We start from the raw sequence: 18,206 nt of genomic DNA on the forward strand, positions 1-18,206 counted from the left end.
GCGGCATATGGGATCTGGGATCTTCCTGGACCGGGGCACGAACCCGCGTCCCCTGTATTGGCAGGCGGACTCTCAACTACTGCACCACCAGGGAAGCCCTATCCCATTTCATTTTAATTGTTGATTTAAGAAACAAACCAACAACTTTTCTCTGGCCACAAATGTGAATTTCTTGAGCCTGTCTGCCTCCATTTCCCCTAACTTCAGCACCTGCCATGGTGCCAGGCACAGGACAGGTTCTCCGTGAATGATAAGAGAATGCAGATTCCACTGTTCTGTTCTGTGGGACGACCTTGGGACAGGATCATGCAGAACACGACCTGGTAACTGGACTGTTGCCGTATACATTTCAAAAAGTTAAAAACTATGACCCTCTTTCATAGTAGGATAAGCATGTGGCAAAGATTTATTTAACTCATAAATGAGAGAACCAGCAGATTGGTAAAGCTAGTTCAAAGAATAGGAAAGATTGATATAATGTTAGTGAAAAAAAGAATGTTGCCTTCCAACAAAGAAAAACAAAAAAGTAAGTAAACAAAGCAAAATAAAGCCAAGAAGAAGAAGGAGGGGTGGGGGAGGGAGGAGAAGAAGAAGAATAAAAGATGTTGAAATAGATTGCAAAATTAGATAATGTCTTCTTACAGGACAATAAATCCTTTGGGAGTTATATTTTTTGGTGGATAGAAATCATTTGTGTCTGTAGCAGGCTAAAATCACTTGGAACTTACTACTCTTCTACACATTAATATCTGACTTCTTAGAGTCTGAGCCCAAATCAGTAATACATAGTAAGCCAAACAGAGGTGCATTTCTATAGCGATTTAGATGACCTGGGTGCCTTGACCCCACCACCCCACTTCCTTTCATGCCCAGAGGTGTACATGTCGCTCACCCCTTCCCCCCTTCACTTTCCAGCTGACCCCTCCTCAATCCTCGGAAAACTATTCAAAGATAATTCTCGAAAAAATGGTAAAATCATGACTCTCATACAGATATAAAAATGAACACATGTTAAAGATTTTATTGATTTCATGTGGGACCAGTAGAGACTATAACCAGTTCAAAAGAGACACCTTATACAGGAGGAATATTGACAAGAATATGTACATAAATGGAGGCAAAACGGGTCTTGTCACATGGTGGGAGGGCGAACAACTGAGCCTTTCCTGGGCAATAGAGGACATGCACACTTAGAGACAAGAGCGACCTCACGTTGCTGTCAGCTGCCCTCAACTACAGAGTTAAAACAGCTCAGAGACAGTCAGAGTCTAGAAGCAGGTAAATTGGAGGTGATCTAACCTCTAGATGAAACATAGTTTCCCATTGAAATACACTTTTTTCTCTACCCTGGGAACATAGAAGGCCCTAACCATCCCCTTGCCCCTTCCAAATTTCCAGGGCTTCCCTTGACCCCAATCTGTAGATCTTTTAACACCAAAGATCTACCTTGTGTCTCTCTCTGTCTCTGTCCCTGTCTCTCTGTCTCTGTCCCTTTCTCTCTCTCTCTTTCCTTCCCTCCCTCACTTGCTGTATCTGTATCTTTCTTTCATACACACACACACACACACACACACACACACACACACACCTGATAGAAGATCATATATAAAATTACATTTAAGGGGACTTCCCTAGTGGCACAGTGGTTAAGACTTCACCTGCCAATGCAGGGGACATGGGTTCGAGCCCTGATCCGGGAAGATCCCTCATGCCACGGAGCAACGAAGCCCGTGCGCCACAACTACTGAGCCCATGTGCCACAACTACTGAAGCCCATGCACCTAGAGCCCATGCTCTGCAACAAGAGAAGCCACCGCACTGCAACGAAGAGTAGCCCCCACTCGCCGCAACTAGAGAAAGCCCGTGTGCAGCAACAAAGACCCAACTCAGCCAAAAATAAATAAATAAACTAAACAAAAATTACATTTAAGGATTTTGAAGTATAATACAAAGTGAGTGTAGCAAAGTGCAGACAAGTTGCAGGTGTCCGGGGAGAGGCTCTGGGGCCAGGTACTGAGGGCAGGAGGCCTCCTGAACTTGGTCTGGGGTGGGGGAAATTAGGGGCTGCCAGTCTGAGGGCTGTTGTGCCTTCAACTCCTAGGAGAAAAAAAAGAATCCCCCTGGGAGGAACAGAAATGGAATGAGGCAAGGGAAGTTGGCATTATAGGAGCTCTTGTTCTTTATTTTCTTTTGTTTTTCCTATAATGGGGCTGCATTACTTATAGAATGAGACAAAACAATAAAATAAACAATAAAACTATTGTTGAACATTTAATTTGTACCAGTGGAGCCCCTATTTTTCAACATTTCTGTCCTTCCTGCCCTCAGTACCCGGCCCCGGAGCCTCTCCCCTGTAATTATAAACAATGTGGAACCGAGAATATTGGCAAAATATGAATAAGAAATAAACAGAAAATAATGGAAAATTCTGAAAGTTGTCCAAAAGTGTATACATGTGCAAAGCAGTTGTCGAATGTCCCGTGATGTAGCAAAATTACTAATCCTTGAAGGAATATTGATTGGAATGTATGCATTGTAGATATTTGTTTTGACCAAATTCTTCCTTGAAATTGTCGGCTGACTTGCTTTTCGGCCCCAAATGTGAACCCCAGGTTTGTGGGCAGGGCTGGTCCCTCCCTTGTCTGCCCCTGGGCTCCTTTGTTCTTACAGCCCCCGGGCCCCTCGCCCCCCTGCTCCGTCCTTTGCAGCCCACTTGATCGCCAACTCCCCTTTTGCAAAGGGCACACAGGCTCCCAGAATCTGCCACCTGCTTCCCCAACTAATTCACAGTAGGACTTGGGGCTCCTTCCCAGCTTCTTCTAGAAAACTGAAAGGACTTTTTCTTAGTTGTCGTTGAAGTTAGAGTGATTTGAAATCTCATGCAAGACAAAGCCCCATAGTACTTAAAATAGAAATTTCACTTCATGGACTTTTATAGGAGAAATCACAGGATTGGGGTTATCAGTGAGTCTGCCACACACTTAGCAGGCTACTCCTCTCCTTTCCTGGGCTACATCCCTACTGGGCTCCTGAAAACCAGAGCACCTTCTCTCTTCTGGTTGGGTCTCAAACGCTGGCATCCCAGGAGGGGAAATCAGCCAGAAACCCAGCCTTTCCCTCCAATCTGAGCCCATCACCTCCAGAGGGGGGCTTTCTCCTCGCCACCTCCACTCCGCATGGGAAACTCAAGTCTCCTTTGGTCCTGTTGGAGAAATAAAACAATCCTGCCAACACAAAGACCCCTCCGTACTAATACAGAAGGGAGCGAACATGACTCATTATTGGTAAGAACTACCAGACTCACGTGCATTAAGGTAACACGAAAGTGACTTCAGAGTCTAGACAGAATTTCCCATGAGTTTATGCAGTAAAGTAGAAGAAGGAACGATGAAAATGTCTCTCATTCCTTTGATAGACAGATGGGTGGACCATGTGATTGTCTCCTGTCCACCTCCAGAGGCTCTGAGTTCATTTGCACAATGTGTGTCTATGGTTTTAAGGGTCCGAAGGCCCTTGACCTTGCATTATAAAATCAAAAGGTTGGGCTTCTTATCAGGCCTATTAATGTTTTCAAAAAGACTCACTAAGGAGAGGGGAGTGGGAAGGAGTGGCCTCTCTTCTCAGAGGAAGTATCATTATTTTACCTTTACAGTCCCTTCTGAAAAACCACCAATATTATTCCAAAAACCACCTCTTTTTTTGACAGAATTTTAATGGCTATCACCCCTCCCTTTTCTCTTTGTGCATCGCTTGGTGAGAATATGTACAGTGCATAGGGCTTATCAGCAACTTCCTGTTTATTATCCCATCTGATTTTCCCAACCCAGGGAGGTGGTTAATTATCCTCGTTTTATTGACACAGAAACAGACTAAGTAACTCTCGTAAACTTGATGTGGGGAAGCTGAGGCTTGAACACAGGTCTTCGATATCAAATGTCTCTAAGAATCTATGGGGACTTCCCTGGTGGTGCAGTAGTTAAGAATCCGCCTGTCAATGGGGGGGACACGGGTTCGAGCCCTGGTCCGGGAAGATCCCACATGCCGCGGAGCAACTAAGCCCATGCGCCACAACTACTGAGCCTGTGCTCTAGAGCCCGTGAGCCACAACTACTGAAGCCCGCACACCTAGAGCCTGTGCTCCGCAACAAGAGAAGCCACTGCAATGAGAAGCCCGCGCACCGCAACAAAGAGTAGCCCCCGCTCGCCGCAACTAGAGAAAGCCCACGTGCAGCAACGAAGACCCAAATGCAGCCAAAGATAAATAAATAAATTAATTAATTAATTAAAAAAAAAGAATCTATGGCCAAGATATTCCAATGCAAGCAAAGAAAGAAACGTAATAGAAGAAGAGGAAGTCCAGAGAGGTGTTTTATGTTTCTTCAGTATACGAGCACTCTGGCGAATTCTGGAACAGAGCTCTCCAGTAGAACTTCCTGTGATGATGGAAATGTTCTTTACTTGGACCGTCCAATATGGTAGCCACAGGCCACAGCAGCAAGTGTACATGAGTACTTGAAATATGGTAGTATGGCTGAGGAATTGACTTCTTAATTTTATTTCCTCTTAATTGAAATATGAACTTTAGCTACCACGTTAAACAGGGCAGCCCTGGAACTCAAAGGCCTGGCTAAGTGTGTCTTGAGATGCTGAGGCCAGTAACCAGCGGGTGAGTTTGCCCCAGACCTGGGCTGAAGGTCCCGCAGGTGGCATTTGCATTAAGTAGGCTGCCCCCTGGGAAAAAGGACACGTGGGACAGGGAGGTTTTGGCCGCACATGTCCTTCTGCAAGCTGGCGGGGCTTGGGCTATCCACACTCGTGTCCAGTGGGGCTCTGGCTTTCCCGACAGGCCCTGGCCGCTGTCATTCACAGTCATTCCTGCGAGGGCTGCTCTCCTCCACTCCTCTCTTCTTGACCCCGCCTCCACTCCTCTCTTCCTGACCCCCGCTTCCCAGCCCAAAGCACAGCTGTCACCTCAAGGTGGCCCCTGCAGGCTCGAGAGGACAAGTTCATCGGAGACTGGCAATAGTCATTCACCCACTCAATGTCACATCAGAACAGAGCTAAGATGTCTGAAATCATTCCTTCAACTCCTCCCCCCTCCCTGTATTACAGTGGAGAGACCAAGGCCTGCCCAGGTGACCAGTACTGTCCTTGGCCACTTTGCCCAGGGCCCTGCCCCACTGAGTCCACAGATGGGGAGGAACACGTGTGCAAGCGAGGAAAACAGGAGCCATCTGGCCGAGGTCAGGCCCCATTCTGCCTCATGATGTCCAGATGGTACTTAACTGCTTACAATTCCTGATGAGTAAGGGGTGTGTTCGGCAAAGAGAACAAAGTTTCCACTCATTTAGCTACCAATACCTACATCTGTGTCACTCATTGGTGAAAAGCATTTCCATCCTGTTCTTAAAGTTAAGATTAGGCCTAACTCATAAACAGAAAATGCTTGCGGCATCTTTATTGGTTGAATGACACTGCTTATCCATTTTGGTGGGTAACTACTAATAACCTTAACACTTCTATAAGCAGAGAGTCCTTTTTTATGTCTAACTTCACGGATGTTTTTCCCCTTGACCTCAGCATCATGTGACGAGTGCTTAGCCAAGCTAGATGGACAAGTCCTGAGTAGGCCATATTTTGCCAGGAATATAAAAACTATATCTGGCAGATTCTGTTCAAGGTCCAAAGTTCAAGTTTTCAGGCCTGGCCATGCAGATCATGTCAGACTTAATGTGTGAGCTTCTCACCTGATTTGAAATGGTCTGGATAACAAACTGTTGGACACCACTGAAATGTATCAGGGAATTTGTTGCAATAAAAACACTCAAAACGCATCATCCCCAAATTCCGGCAACCAGGAAACCAGACCCATCAGTAAGGGGAGGTGGGGGGGTGGGTAGTCTAGGTTCCCAGGGGTATTACATCTCACTTTGAATGACATTGTATGAACATATGTCCCATTTCTCTCTAGAATTAGAGCTAATAAATCCCTTCATGTGGATATATAGAGCAGACTTTGGAAATATTAACCTATTATTACTAGAATGACATTGCTCTAAATTTGAATGCAGAAAACACAGCCAAAACCTTGTTCATCTCACAACGCAAGTGTAGCAAAAATTAATCTCATGGAACTGTTGTCTGATGTCTGGCCAGCAAGAGGCTGACTTGATCTAATGTTTCAGTTAACATGGGGATAATGAAATCAACACCACAGTGTGATCTAAACGACGTCATGCTATTATCACTTTACCTGTTTAAAAACAAAAATGGTGTCCCACCCCTGCCTCGGCTTCCCCAACATTGTGTATGGTGGCAATCGGCTAAACTGGGACTATAGGACTACAGTTTGCAGAATTCCTTTCTCTGTATGGTCCGGGGTGAGCATCGACCACCAGAGAAATTTTGTGCAAGATTTGGAGATGAGGGTGGTCCAGTGGTTAGGACTCGGTGCTCTCACTGCCAGGGCTCGGGTTCAATCCCTGGTCGGGGAACTAAGATCCCGCAAGCTGCACGGCCAAAAAAAAAATTGGAAATGAGAAGGAAAGCAGCAGACATATTTTTATGTTCGGAAGGTTGGAGCAGGGCAGCAGGTGAGTGGGTGCTCACACACACTGTTGCCATCTCTGCCTTGCTCTGCGCCAACTACTTATGCAGTTCCCTGGGGAAGGGTGCCAGCCTCCTACAGACATCACCCACTGAGTCAAGGCTGGCAGTGGGGAGAGACAGATGTAGCTCCAGTTTGTATTTTCTTTTGTTCACACCAAGTTTGGCTGACGTGTAGCTACTTTAGTCTCAAGACCAGACGCAGAGATAACAGCCTTGATGCCTCCTTCTCGCTCGCACAACCACATCAAGTCTAACCCTCAGACACATCCCTCGTCCTCTACTGCTCGTGGCTCTTTTGCTTTTCTGGGTTGACCCCTGACACATCATGGCTGAGTTCTGTGCTGTCTTAACCTTTAAATTCAGGCAAGTTCCTCAGACCATAAGTCTTGGGTCATTTCTGATAGAGCAAAAAATAAGCACGATTAAACTATTTTTTATTGAGCTCTTACTATGTGCAAACAGTGTGCTCACTGCTTTACATGTATTATTTCACTTAATCTCATTAAATGGTCCAAAGCCCCCATCCTCGCCAGTTCACTCTTTCATCATCACCAGTTGGTAGTTCAGAGATACCTGCTGGCTACAGTAATAGTCCAGGTTCTGCCATTTGGGATAGTAGACTAGGACCCAATGCCCTCTGGGGTGTCCCTGGGTGCCCTGTCCTGCCCTCATGGAAAGAGCCTAGAACACAGGTGGTGCCCATTAAGAGTCTGTTTCCCCTCTTCTGCACCCTCAGTCTTGGCGTTAATCTTTGCCCAAACGTACAGGAAAGAGCTCAATTCCCCTCTAAAAATGAAGTCTAGCCCCAAATCTTTGCCTAGTGACTGGGTCCTGCTTGCCTGTCTCAGTGCCAAGTGTTGACCCCCTGAAGCAGTGCCTGGGCTCTGTGCCACATACTGAGATGCCCCACCCCTTACTAGACATTCACCTCTATTTGGGAGTCACTTCAGATGGAACCCCTTGCCCCATCAAATACCCCTCGTTTGCCAGGACCAAGGTGGCTGCCTTTCTTGGATATCCCTCCTCCATTTTAAGAATTTTGTGAGCTCGTATTTTTAACTGTGATTTCTTTTTTATGTGTCCTTTTTTAAAATATATAAATTATTTTATTTATTTATTTTTGGCCACGTTGGGTCTTTGTTGCTGCGTGTGAGCTTTCTCTAGCTGTGGTGAGCGGGGGCTACTCTTGGTTGTGGTGTGCAGGCTTCTCATTGCGGTGGCTTCTCTTGCTGCTGAGAACAGGCTCTAGGCACACGGGTTTCAGTAGCTGCAGCATGTGGGCTCAGTAGTTGTGGTTCCCGGGCTCTAGAGTGCAGGCTCAGTAGTTGTGGTGCACGGGCTTAGTTGATCCGTGGCATGTGGGATCTTCCTGGATCAGGGCTCGAACCCGTGTCCCCTGCATTGGCAGGTGTATTCTTAACCACTGCGCCACCAGGGAAGTCCCTTTCATGTGTCCTTTGTTTTAAACTCTTAAGAAGGAATAATTTGTAAAATGGTTTCCCAATGTAGTATGTAATCATGAGCAATTTGCTTTGTAGGAAGTAGGGAATGGAGTTAAAGCAATCCTAATTACTTACACATGCAGAAGCTGTCACTTCTGTAAGGTGTGTAATTAGCAGCCAGAGTGTGTTCTGGGAAAATGTGATTGTTTAAGCAGGGGGCGCAGCTACGGGGCTACCCAGATAGGGGCTCTCCCACTGGGGTCATTAGCCCAGCTAGGGCTCTGCGGTCACTTGTTAAGGCTGATTGTATGTCTGGGCACAAAGCAAGTGGCCGACTGAGCCCACTCCTGTTTCACGTGCAAACAAGGTGTGACCATTGAAAAAACTGGATCCTTCTTACTTTGTGATTATGAATTTTCTTTTCCAGCTGAGTCTAGTGGTTCTCAGCTTGGTCTGCACGTTAGAATCACAAGGGAGACTGTACTATTCCTGACGTCCAAGCTGCACCTAGACCAAATAAATCAGACTCTCTTGGGCAGCACGGCTTTTAAAATCTCCTCAGGTGGTTCTAGTGCATTGCCAAGTTCGAACGCCAGTGCTCAACCCGTGCTTCTCAAAGTTAGCTGCATCAGAACCACCTGGAGGGCTTGTCAAAACCCAAGCCCAGAGAGATTCAGTACGTGTGGGCAAAGGGTGCCCAATACTTTGCACTTTTCGTATTTATTCTAATAATATTGTCAGTGCTCAAAACAATGAATTCCTTTTGGTATTAGATAACTTTTTGCTTTTGCACATATGACAGGCATTGTGCTAAATGTTTTAGTCATTAGCTAAGGTAATCATTTTCACAAAGCTGCTTCATTCTCATCCTTCACGTCTCAGAAAAGGTGCCAGACCTGAGAAGGCTTTCATCTATTCTTTAGAAAGGCACCTGTAATCACATCACGTGGTTTGTTTCCTCCTGGGCCCTAAACACAGCCTGTTCTCTTATTTCCTCTCTTCTAGTTGCAAGGAAGCTCCACGATGGCAGAAACCTACCTGTCTTCCTCACTTAGTATCCACCATGTGGCAAGCACTCCACAGACCCTTGCTGAATGAAGGAATCCACAGGGCAACGCTGGGGAAAAGGTACTATTATGGTCTACATTTCACAGACCAGGACATAGAGATACAAAAAGAAACCTGTCCAAGATCACAGTGGAGGAACTGAGATTCAAACTGTGCCCTAACTAGAGCTGGGCTCTCAAAGCACTGTAAGAACTAATCATCAGTCTTAAATACCAGCCTTCCTTCCCAGCAATAAACTGAATTACTTACAGTCAACTATATCTGCCTTTCTGCCGCTTACTTCAAAGCTATTTTTTTTCCAAATAACAATAAAAATCCAGAACTGAAACCCACGTGGCCAAACAGTAGAAACAGTGGCAATTTCTTTCCTACTTAAAAACTGTACTGTCCATAACAGAAACCTTACAAAGTTCTAAAGCAGGTTAAAGATTTCTACCTCATATAAAAATCACATTATAACCTTTTAATACATAATGTTCGTATTTAGGGGAAGAAAAACTACATGAAAACAAATGGATGTAAATAATCTGGCTTTATTTAGCAAGCCAATACAATTTATTCTGGTAATAAATTAATACGTACAGTTGTCAAAAATGTTGGGTGCTTTCCAATAAAAAGGTTTCTGACTGTGTACACTAAAGTATATGCAGAATCCTTTGACATGGAGTTACTGAAGAATGGAGTGTCTTTCTCTGTAATTCACCTTCAGCTCGTGTTTAGTTTAAAAAGGTTTCAATTACCATTCCAGCTCCTGCAAACTATGAAGTCTGAAATTATAGTACTGAGTTTAGAAATACCCTGATCCAGTCTCCGAATCGTACGGATGAGGAATCCACTGGTCTTGCCAAAGATTACCAAGGTAGCAAGAGACAGAGCCTGGATTACAACTCAGTCCTCAGAGGGTCTCTGAAATGTCTGTGAAGCTAAACAAGGCATATACACCACACTGAACTCGAGTCATATCTGTAAGACCCTGGTTTTACTTTCTGCTTAATCCTTAAATCCTGATGTGTTCTTTTGCGGTTAACAGATTTAGCAACTCAGCTGCTTTGGAATGAAATCATTCCCGTTATCACAGATTATCACCAATCGCCAGTAGCGTTGGCTTTTCTCCTGGGACGTTTGGACTTGGGCAACTTTTCTTCCTGCTCTTCTACGCTCACAGTGTAAGTGACATCAGGGATGTCTGTTCTTGTTTGAAATTCATCATCAGTTACCAGTATCTACGAAACCATCAGATCTGAGTATGGGACAGTTCGTTTCTCTCTGTAGCTCATCCCCACCAGTCAGCACACACCCTGCTCTGTTCACCTGAGCCGTCACTCGTTCCAAAGCAACTGTGGATTACTTCTGGGGTGTCAGTGTCCCAAATAGCGATGAGATTTCTCAACACATCAACATGCCGTATGCTTCACATAATGTACCAAGCAGTTCTGGCATACAGTTTTTGGTGATTTATGTCTCAGCCTAATGGCTTCACATAGCCATGCTGTTGGCAGGGGAAAAAGGGCCACTGGCCTGTTTTAATTTAAACCCCCAATGAGTATGCTGCACATTTATCAGTTAGTAATAAAATGCTCACATGCTGGCAAGCTATTTTTCTAACTGCAGAAGCCATTTACAGAGCAACCCACCAAACATAGGTGACTTTAACTTTATGTACACACAGCAGAGGTGTGTATATAAAGGGAATTTTGGAATTTCTGTGCAAGTGGTTCTATTTCTTGCTATTCTCAGGATTGTAGCAGAGGAAGACCGATAGCCTATCTTTGTATGTTTCTTTTTCTCCAGGGCAAGAGTGAATGTCTGATGTGGTTGCAGCTTATAGAGGCTTATTAGATGTGCCCTCAGGGGCATATTTAATTGGAACAGGCATCTCATTTTTAAGTTCCTCCTCAGCAAATACAAGAGTTGCTGTCGAAGCTTTACCTTTTAGGACTAGTAACTCGATTTGGTGGTAATGCTGAAAGCAGGGCCGCTAGCCATGAAGACTTGACATTAGCCCCTACCTAGAGTGAAATTTCCTTAGCCTTATTTAAAAACAAATACACACACAAGAACCCAGATACAGAAATATTACTAGCTCTGTTCTCACAAAACCACTGAAGCAGTTAATTTACTAAAAGTAGGCATATTTTTCTCCTCTCGTCTGTTACCAATTTCACTTTCTTTGGCTGTTTTTGTTTTTATTTTGTCCTGATTTTCAAGGAACATGCAGAATATTGATAAGGAAATTCCACATTCTTTGACCATTTCACTTTTTGACTTTTCTTCTTAACTCACTACCTTTTAACTCTGGAAAAATTGTGAGCCCAGTATATTTTCTCTTTAACACCATGACCAGAACCCAGTGTATGAAGTATAATGGAAATGACATGCTTAACAGAACACAGACATCTGACTCATGGCCAGCTGTTGAAAACTGGCCTGGCCAACTGAAGGTATAGTCCCGACTGACTAAAGGCAACTGATTTCCTTCAGTTTAGAACAGCAGAGCTGATGTCAAACTACAAAGAAAGGGCTGATTTTAATAATCTTAATAACCAACTAAAAAATAAAATCTTTTTTTAAATTAACGAATCCTAATGACTTTGAGGTAGATGAAGCTGTTGTCAGATAATGAAGTAATTAGGTGTAAGATATAAAAATAACAAAATTGAGCAAAAGAAAGCACTGATTTGAAATTATCTTCTTTTAAGTTCAGATGGAAAATTAAGAGCCCATCCAATTCAAAGTTTTGGCACAAAATCCGCGTATGTCATGTGGTGGACTTGCTTCTTCAACTGGAGATGAACTTGGCAGCCGATGGAAAGAATCCACACTCTACGGAACACCAAACTACAAAATGACTGTCCCCATGAAGAAGCCAGTGACTTTGCATTTGATTTTTCCAATTTGGCTCATTCCCCAAAATTCAGGCTTTGGAATCCTAAAGTCTGCTTCAGCACTTAACTAGCTCTTTGTTGGTGGAAGGGGTCGGGACTGTCTCTCCACACATAAACTGATCCTAAGACAGAACAAGAAATTATATTAATCACGGAGTGTCTGTGTCACAGATGCATCAATGGTATACTCATTTTGTTACAGAATCAATCCAGCTCTGCTAATCTAAGTTTTTCCTTTGCTCTATCACTTCATTCTTGTTCAATGAGTCAATGCCAGCATCAGAATCATAATCTTACAAATGTATCCGTTTTTAGTTCTGAATTCATATTTAATGCACCTTACCTTATAAACAAACATGTCCCTCGTCACTACAGAGCACCCATTTCTCAGAAATCACATTTATAAAACAGACGTCACACCTTTTAAGTTTCTGTATTAATTACTATTTGCACTACTACTTCTCCACTTCAATATTTGGTCACTCAAATACCTACCCTCTTCAAAGTAATTACTTTTTTCAACTAAAGGGATAGCTCTTTATGTTTCCCAACACAGATAATCTGCAAATTAGCTATTTTGTAAATGAAGTTCAATCTCTGATGATTTAGCCTGGCTTACACCAGCCAGCCCAGGAAACCTCTGCCTCCCAGGTTACCCCTCATCTCCTGCAGTCTGATCCCCGTAAGGATCTGCCTGTATTCTGTCCCTATCGATCTCTGACTCCTGCCCAGCACCTGGAACACTCCCACTGTGTTCTTTGGAGTTTATGGTCCACCAAGAACACAATGCTCCACATTCTTTAAAATGGCCCTGTGCCTTCCTGCTCTAACACAAGGTTCTCAAGGGGTAGCGGGGAGGAGGCGCTGCTTTTGTCTCTGGGGATATTTGGCAATGTGTGGAGACATTCTGGGTTGACATACTGTGGGGTGCTACTGGCATCTAATGGGTAGAGGTCAGGGATGCTACTAAACAAGCTACAGTACGTGATCACCCGATTTAAAATTGCTATCTCTTCTCATACCAGCACTCCTGCTCACCTTTACCCTGTTTTCTTTTTGTTCCAGAACACGCTTAAATGCAAGAATAAATCAGTAAACCTCTTAAGTGTAGTCTAAATTATAGCCTGCTTATGTCATGAGGCTAAGTGCCTTGTTCCCCCACCTTGCCTATACTCATTTTAGAGTTCATCCTTAAGAATGTTAAGCTTTGTTATATGACAATTATATCTCAAAAACAACAACAACAAAAACAAAAAACAAAACCCAGAGAAAAGAATGTTAAGCTTCTTATGATGTTAAGACTCCATTCAAAGTAATGACCAAAAGTTGGGGTGGAGGTGGGCATTTATTTTGTTTTCTATTGTCAATATCCTTGGGTGAAAACAGCAGGACAACTAAAGACTAAAATGAAAATTGTAAAATTGCAACTATGACTTACATCTCAAACAAGATAATGCAGAGTTCGACGTATAAGCCAGGTAAGAGACACTATACAAATGTTCCCTCAAAATAAGTCCAAGAGCTCTAAACAATTTTAATTGCTTATTAAATAAGGGAGGAATAAACACTGTCAATTAAATAACCTTTATAATTATTTTCCTCTATTTAATAAGTAATCATAATATTCACTAGATACAGAACAGTTTTCTTTACTGCCTGCTCCAAAGCTAAAAGAGTTAATCAATTTGAGCTTTTAAAATTTTAATTTACCATACAGCTGCTTATTAATGGTTTTAAAAATTTGTTTTTAAAAACACAGCATTTACCTAACACAAGATTAGAAAACATTCTGCACCTACCTATCACAGGCAGACTACTCTAGGTGCCTGCAACCCTCCCCCCAACTTTTAAAATTTGACTCCTTACTTTGTCATAAATCACTTTTATAATGAGAGAGCAGCTAGGGCACGTTGCCACGTCTTCCCCATTCTCCAAATCTTCCTATAACAAAATCGAACACCGCACGGTCAGCATAGTCTTCTCTTGGCGATCTCCTTCTCCCAAACCCTCCCATCTCTGTGGGCAAGCTCCTTTGAGGCTGGCCTCCCCACAAGGCATGTGAGGACCAAAAGCATCTTCCAAGAGAAATGCCAGCCCCACTCTTCCCTGGAAGCGTCACTTGGGATAAACACCCAGGAGAGTGAGTCAAGGTTCAGTCGCCTCAAAACCCCCGGGAAGACAAAAACACATACCTTCCTCCAAAAGAGTACCCCAGGAAGTGGAAGCTTAAGTTGGGAAGGATGGCGCCATCCACACCCTCCCCTCCCCGCTCCGGCCCGACTAAAGGCCAGAACCAAGTGCCGCCGACAGCGCGGAGTATCAAATTTGGCGGAATTCAGAAACCGATAAAAAAGGGCGTGGATAACTATGAGCCGCGTGGATCGGCGGCAGGAACTCGGCAGAGCGAAAGCGCGCCTGCTCCTTGGAGTCGCCGGGCGGGTCCCCGAGTTACCTTGGTGATGCAGAAGTTATCTCCACACGGACAAGGGTAGAAGTACGTCTCCGAGTCCTCGTCATATTGGAAGTCCTCAATCTCCACCTCGTCGTGAAACACCGCCATCGTTACTGGGGCGAGCAGAGGCCTGTCACCTCCGCCGTCCGACCCAGGCCGGGACCGGTCCAACTTGTAGGACGCCGGCCCAGCTGGGCGTTGTCGCAGTGCACCTGCGCAGGAATGACCGCTTCCGGCTCAGAGACAATGACGCAACTCAGGGTTTGAGGTCAAACTGGTGACCGGGTAGCGGTCACCATGGAGATGGCGGAGCTAGGGGGCGGAGACACGAGCGGACGGCGGTGGCTGCTCCTTGAGGTCGCGCCCCGCCCCGCCCATCGGACGGCAGCGACCAATAATATGTGAGGTTCGCTCGCGCAGCTGCTGCGTCACGTGGGGGAACACCGGAAGCTCTCCGGCGCCGGGGGCGGAGCTTGTCCTTACTCTGCGAGCTGAGTCCCAGAGGCGGCGGTGGGCTGGAGGTTCCTTACTGGGGGGTTGGTTACCTGCCTCACGTCCGCGGGCCTTAGAGAGGCCTTAACCAGACCCCGCAGCGGGCGGCGGCCGGCCTAGGTAGCGTCGGCCCTGCCCTTCTGCGACGCTGCGGAAAAGCGGGCGCGCTTTGTGAGTCAGAGGTGGCGGCGGGAACTGCTCGGACTCCGGAACGTCCCTCCCTGCCTCCCCGGTGACTGACGAAAAGCTCCCCTGGAATAGTGATTTCACCGAGTGACCGTGAGCTCTGGGCGACGCGTAGCTTGTAGTTCTGGCTGCACTCGGCTATTCAGGTATATCCCCGCCTCTTCCTCACCCTAGATTGTCTTCAAATGCCCTAAATTGTGTTGTCGAAAGGACCAAGCAAGATCTGTTACGCAGGTTGAGTTCTAGTCCTGTGTTTGCCAAGCATGTATTGATAATATTATATAACTACAATCAGGTGTTTCGCTAAGTATAATTCCTCCATCAACCCTGGGACTTTAGATGTTATTCCATATTATTAATCTTTAAACTGAGATACAGAGAGTCACGTATCTTGACCAAAATCACACACCTAGGAAATGAAGAGCCTGTCTGTCCCCAAGCCTATGAACAAATTACTTAACTTGCGTGAACCACAGTTTCTTCTTTGTAAAAGAAATGGCATCAGCATGCAGAGTTACTACCATGAGGCCTTTGTATAACTTAATGGGAAATGCAAATAAAAAGTGATTTGTCTCGAAAGCAGTACTAGTGCCTGCCTTGGTAAAACGGGAGTATTGCTCCATTACTAGGCATTTATTCAAATCTTGGTAGAGAAGGAATGCTGTGAGAAAACGACTATTTAGAAGCAGATATGGGCTCAGAAGATGACCGTTGGGAACTAACTCTGGGGGCTGGACATTTACATTCTTTGGGCCTTATTTCCTCTTCTGACTGAAAGAGGGTTGGATGAGAGATGATTTACAAGATTCCTTTCAGATCCAACATTCTACTTTTGCGTGGAAATTACGAGTTTTACTTGGTTCAGCAATCACATATACGATATTCCGTTTATATTTATATAATACATATGCATAATATACACACGTACACATCCTTATGCTTATTTATGTACACGTACTCCGACGTTTGCATGAAGTTACCAATTTTGTGCACGCTGAAGTTCCACCTGGTTTAGCCCTTTTAAAGCTTGAAAACCTAAAGGCAGAGGAATCTTTGGGAGAAAATTTAGAAGTTATGTTAAAGGGATTAGTAGAAGATTATTTCAGAGGTTTCACCAACATTCTATTTTGCCTAATTGGAGATCTACCCAGGAGTTAGGAAACATTTGCTAAACTTGTTGAGGGTTAACTGGGATGGTTCTGCTCTGAGCAAAGGAGAAAGCCCACATAGCTCAGAGCCCACATAGCTCAGAGGCTGCTCCCTGAATCTTTGCAGACACGGATACTTCCCAGGTAGCCTCTTGGAGAAAGGAGGACACAGAGTCTCCAGTGTTTATTCTGTAGTCCCAGTGATCATTTTGAGGTTGGGAACTTTCTTTAGTTGTTCAGTGCTTCTGAGCATAAGTACCTACAAAATAAAGGTGAGCCATTTTTGAATGTACAGAAATGGGTGCAGTTATATTTGGTTCATGGAACTATAAATTGGTAGACCTTTTAGAAAACAGTTTGGATCTATCAAAAACAATTTGCTGGGGAATCTTAAAATCTGAGGTTTGTAATCCTAAAAGTTTCAGGAGTCGTTGGATAATTTTTCTTTATAATTTCCTTGTAATTTTCCAACTTTTCTTTGATTATGTATTACCTCAAATGGAAAAAGAAAAATGAGTGAACCACTTATTAATAGTAATTGACACTGTGTGCCAGGCCCTGTACCAAATGGTTTACATGCATCATGTCATTGAAACAGCCCAGTGAGGTATAGGTATCATTAATCCCATCCTCAACATTGGGAAACCTGAGCTTTAGGGGCTTAGGTTTAGGAGCTTACCGAAAGGGGCAAAGCTGGTTAAGTGACATGAAGCTATGGTGATCACTCAGACCTTTCTGACCCCTGAAACTAGGCTCTTAATTACCTTCAGTGCCATCTGATATGCTGGTGCTTGAAGCAAAGCTGGATTAAACAAACAGCCCTGGCACTCTGTAGACTGCTGAGATTTTCTGCTAGAGCAGTGCAGGTTCCCTTGAGGCCTAGATTTGGGGATCTCCTTGGCCTTCCATACCACTTTCAGCCTGCCGTCTGTTGCCATATCCCTTGTCTGGCCAGAGGTGGTTTCCCATATCATTCTGCCAGTTTGAGTTCATCCTGTGCTGAGGAAAGTAAAACTGTAGTCAATCCTGTGAGGCATTATTTTACGCCACCCAGCATTTTTTAATAAAACATCACGATGACTAGTAAACTTTACATTTATTCCTAAAAGGTAATAGACATTTTATAATATAATGAAACATCTTTGGACTCTGAGAGCATGACAAAAGCAAGTTTACTAGTTGCTATACAGTCATTTGAGATCACAAATTTATGGTTTAAAAATATTTTTTTTTAATTGTAACACTGCTGATTTGGAAAATAACAGTGACCAAAATTCTTAGCGTGAGATTGAATTTAGAACTAGATCATACTTACTTACTGTCAGAGCAGCTGTTTTTTATGAGTGCTGTTGTAGATCAGGCTAAGGAGTTGTTTATTGGCAATATCAACCCACTGCCTCTCTACGTTGTTTGGCAGGGATAACGTATTTGGGTTGATTTTTAGTGACACTCCTGCTTGCTAGGTATTTCCCCGGACGTTTATTCCTTTCATCTAGTGAGGTAGTGTTGTCATTCCCATTTATAAATGGGAAGAGGTGACTGGCGTAAGGTCAGAAAGCAGAAAGGAGTCAGATCTGAGCCCAGTTCTGCTGATTCTGAGTCGAGCACTCTGTTGTAACTTGTATTCCACTCGGGTCCCCTTACCAAATGCCGGGATCCCTTGTGCTTCCTCACTGGCACCTAGGATTGTAAATCAGCAGGTGCCATGCTAGCTCTGTGAGTTTATCTCTGCATTCATGCTCTTTGAGGCATTCTTGGTTTTTCTTTCTCTCTCTGCTTGCTCACACCTCATCCAGTCTATCAGCAAGTGATAGGGCTCTAATTCCAAAATCTGTTCCATGTTCATCTGCTTCTGTCTGAGTTTTATCCTATCTACGCTTAGCCTGGTGCCTTCTAACTGAACTTCCTGCTTCAACTCTTGCCC

General features: G+C 44.3%; 2 protein-coding genes across 5 annotated transcripts in view; one reads left to right on the plus strand and one right to left on the minus strand.

The window, feature by feature from the left end:
- Nucleotides 1-9,632: 9,632 nt before the first annotated feature.
- Nucleotides 9,633-14,697, minus strand: DPH3 (diphthamide biosynthesis 3). 2 transcript variants are annotated; one of them, XM_030876375.3, is made up of 3 exons: nt 14,457-14,688; nt 13,871-13,945; nt 9,633-12,126 (listed from the first exon to the last, which is right to left on the minus strand). In XM_030876375.3, exons 1-3 carry the CDS (start codon nt 14,562-14,564, stop codon nt 12,061-12,063), a joined length of 249 nt encoding a protein of 82 aa, XP_030732235.1. In that variant the 5' UTR covers nt 14,565-14,688; the 3' UTR covers nt 9,633-12,060. The 2 variants fall into 2 exon arrangements, with proteins under 2 accessions (XP_030732235.1, XP_030732236.1); XM_030876376.2 differs by lacking the exon at nt 13,871-13,945 and having other exon boundaries at nt 14,457-14,697.
- A 193-nt stretch (nt 14,698-14,890) lies between these two features.
- Nucleotides 14,891-18,206, plus strand: part of OXNAD1 (oxidoreductase NAD binding domain containing 1) — a 55,667-nt gene continuing 52,351 nt past the window's right edge. For 2 of the 3 annotated variants that reach the window (XR_009563831.2, XM_030876372.3), the window contains exon 1: nt 14,894-15,280. The gene's annotated coding sequence lies outside the window, so the exon portion shown is untranslated. Of the gene's footprint in view, nt 15,281-18,206 lie in introns of all 3 variants that reach the window. The other variant, XM_030876371.3, reaches the window with a different exon arrangement.

The sequence above is a fragment of the Globicephala melas genome, chromosome 4 (assembly GCF_963455315.2).
Source record: "Globicephala melas chromosome 4, mGloMel1.2, whole genome shotgun sequence".
NCBI lineage: Eukaryota > Metazoa > Chordata > Mammalia > Artiodactyla > Delphinidae > Globicephala > Globicephala melas.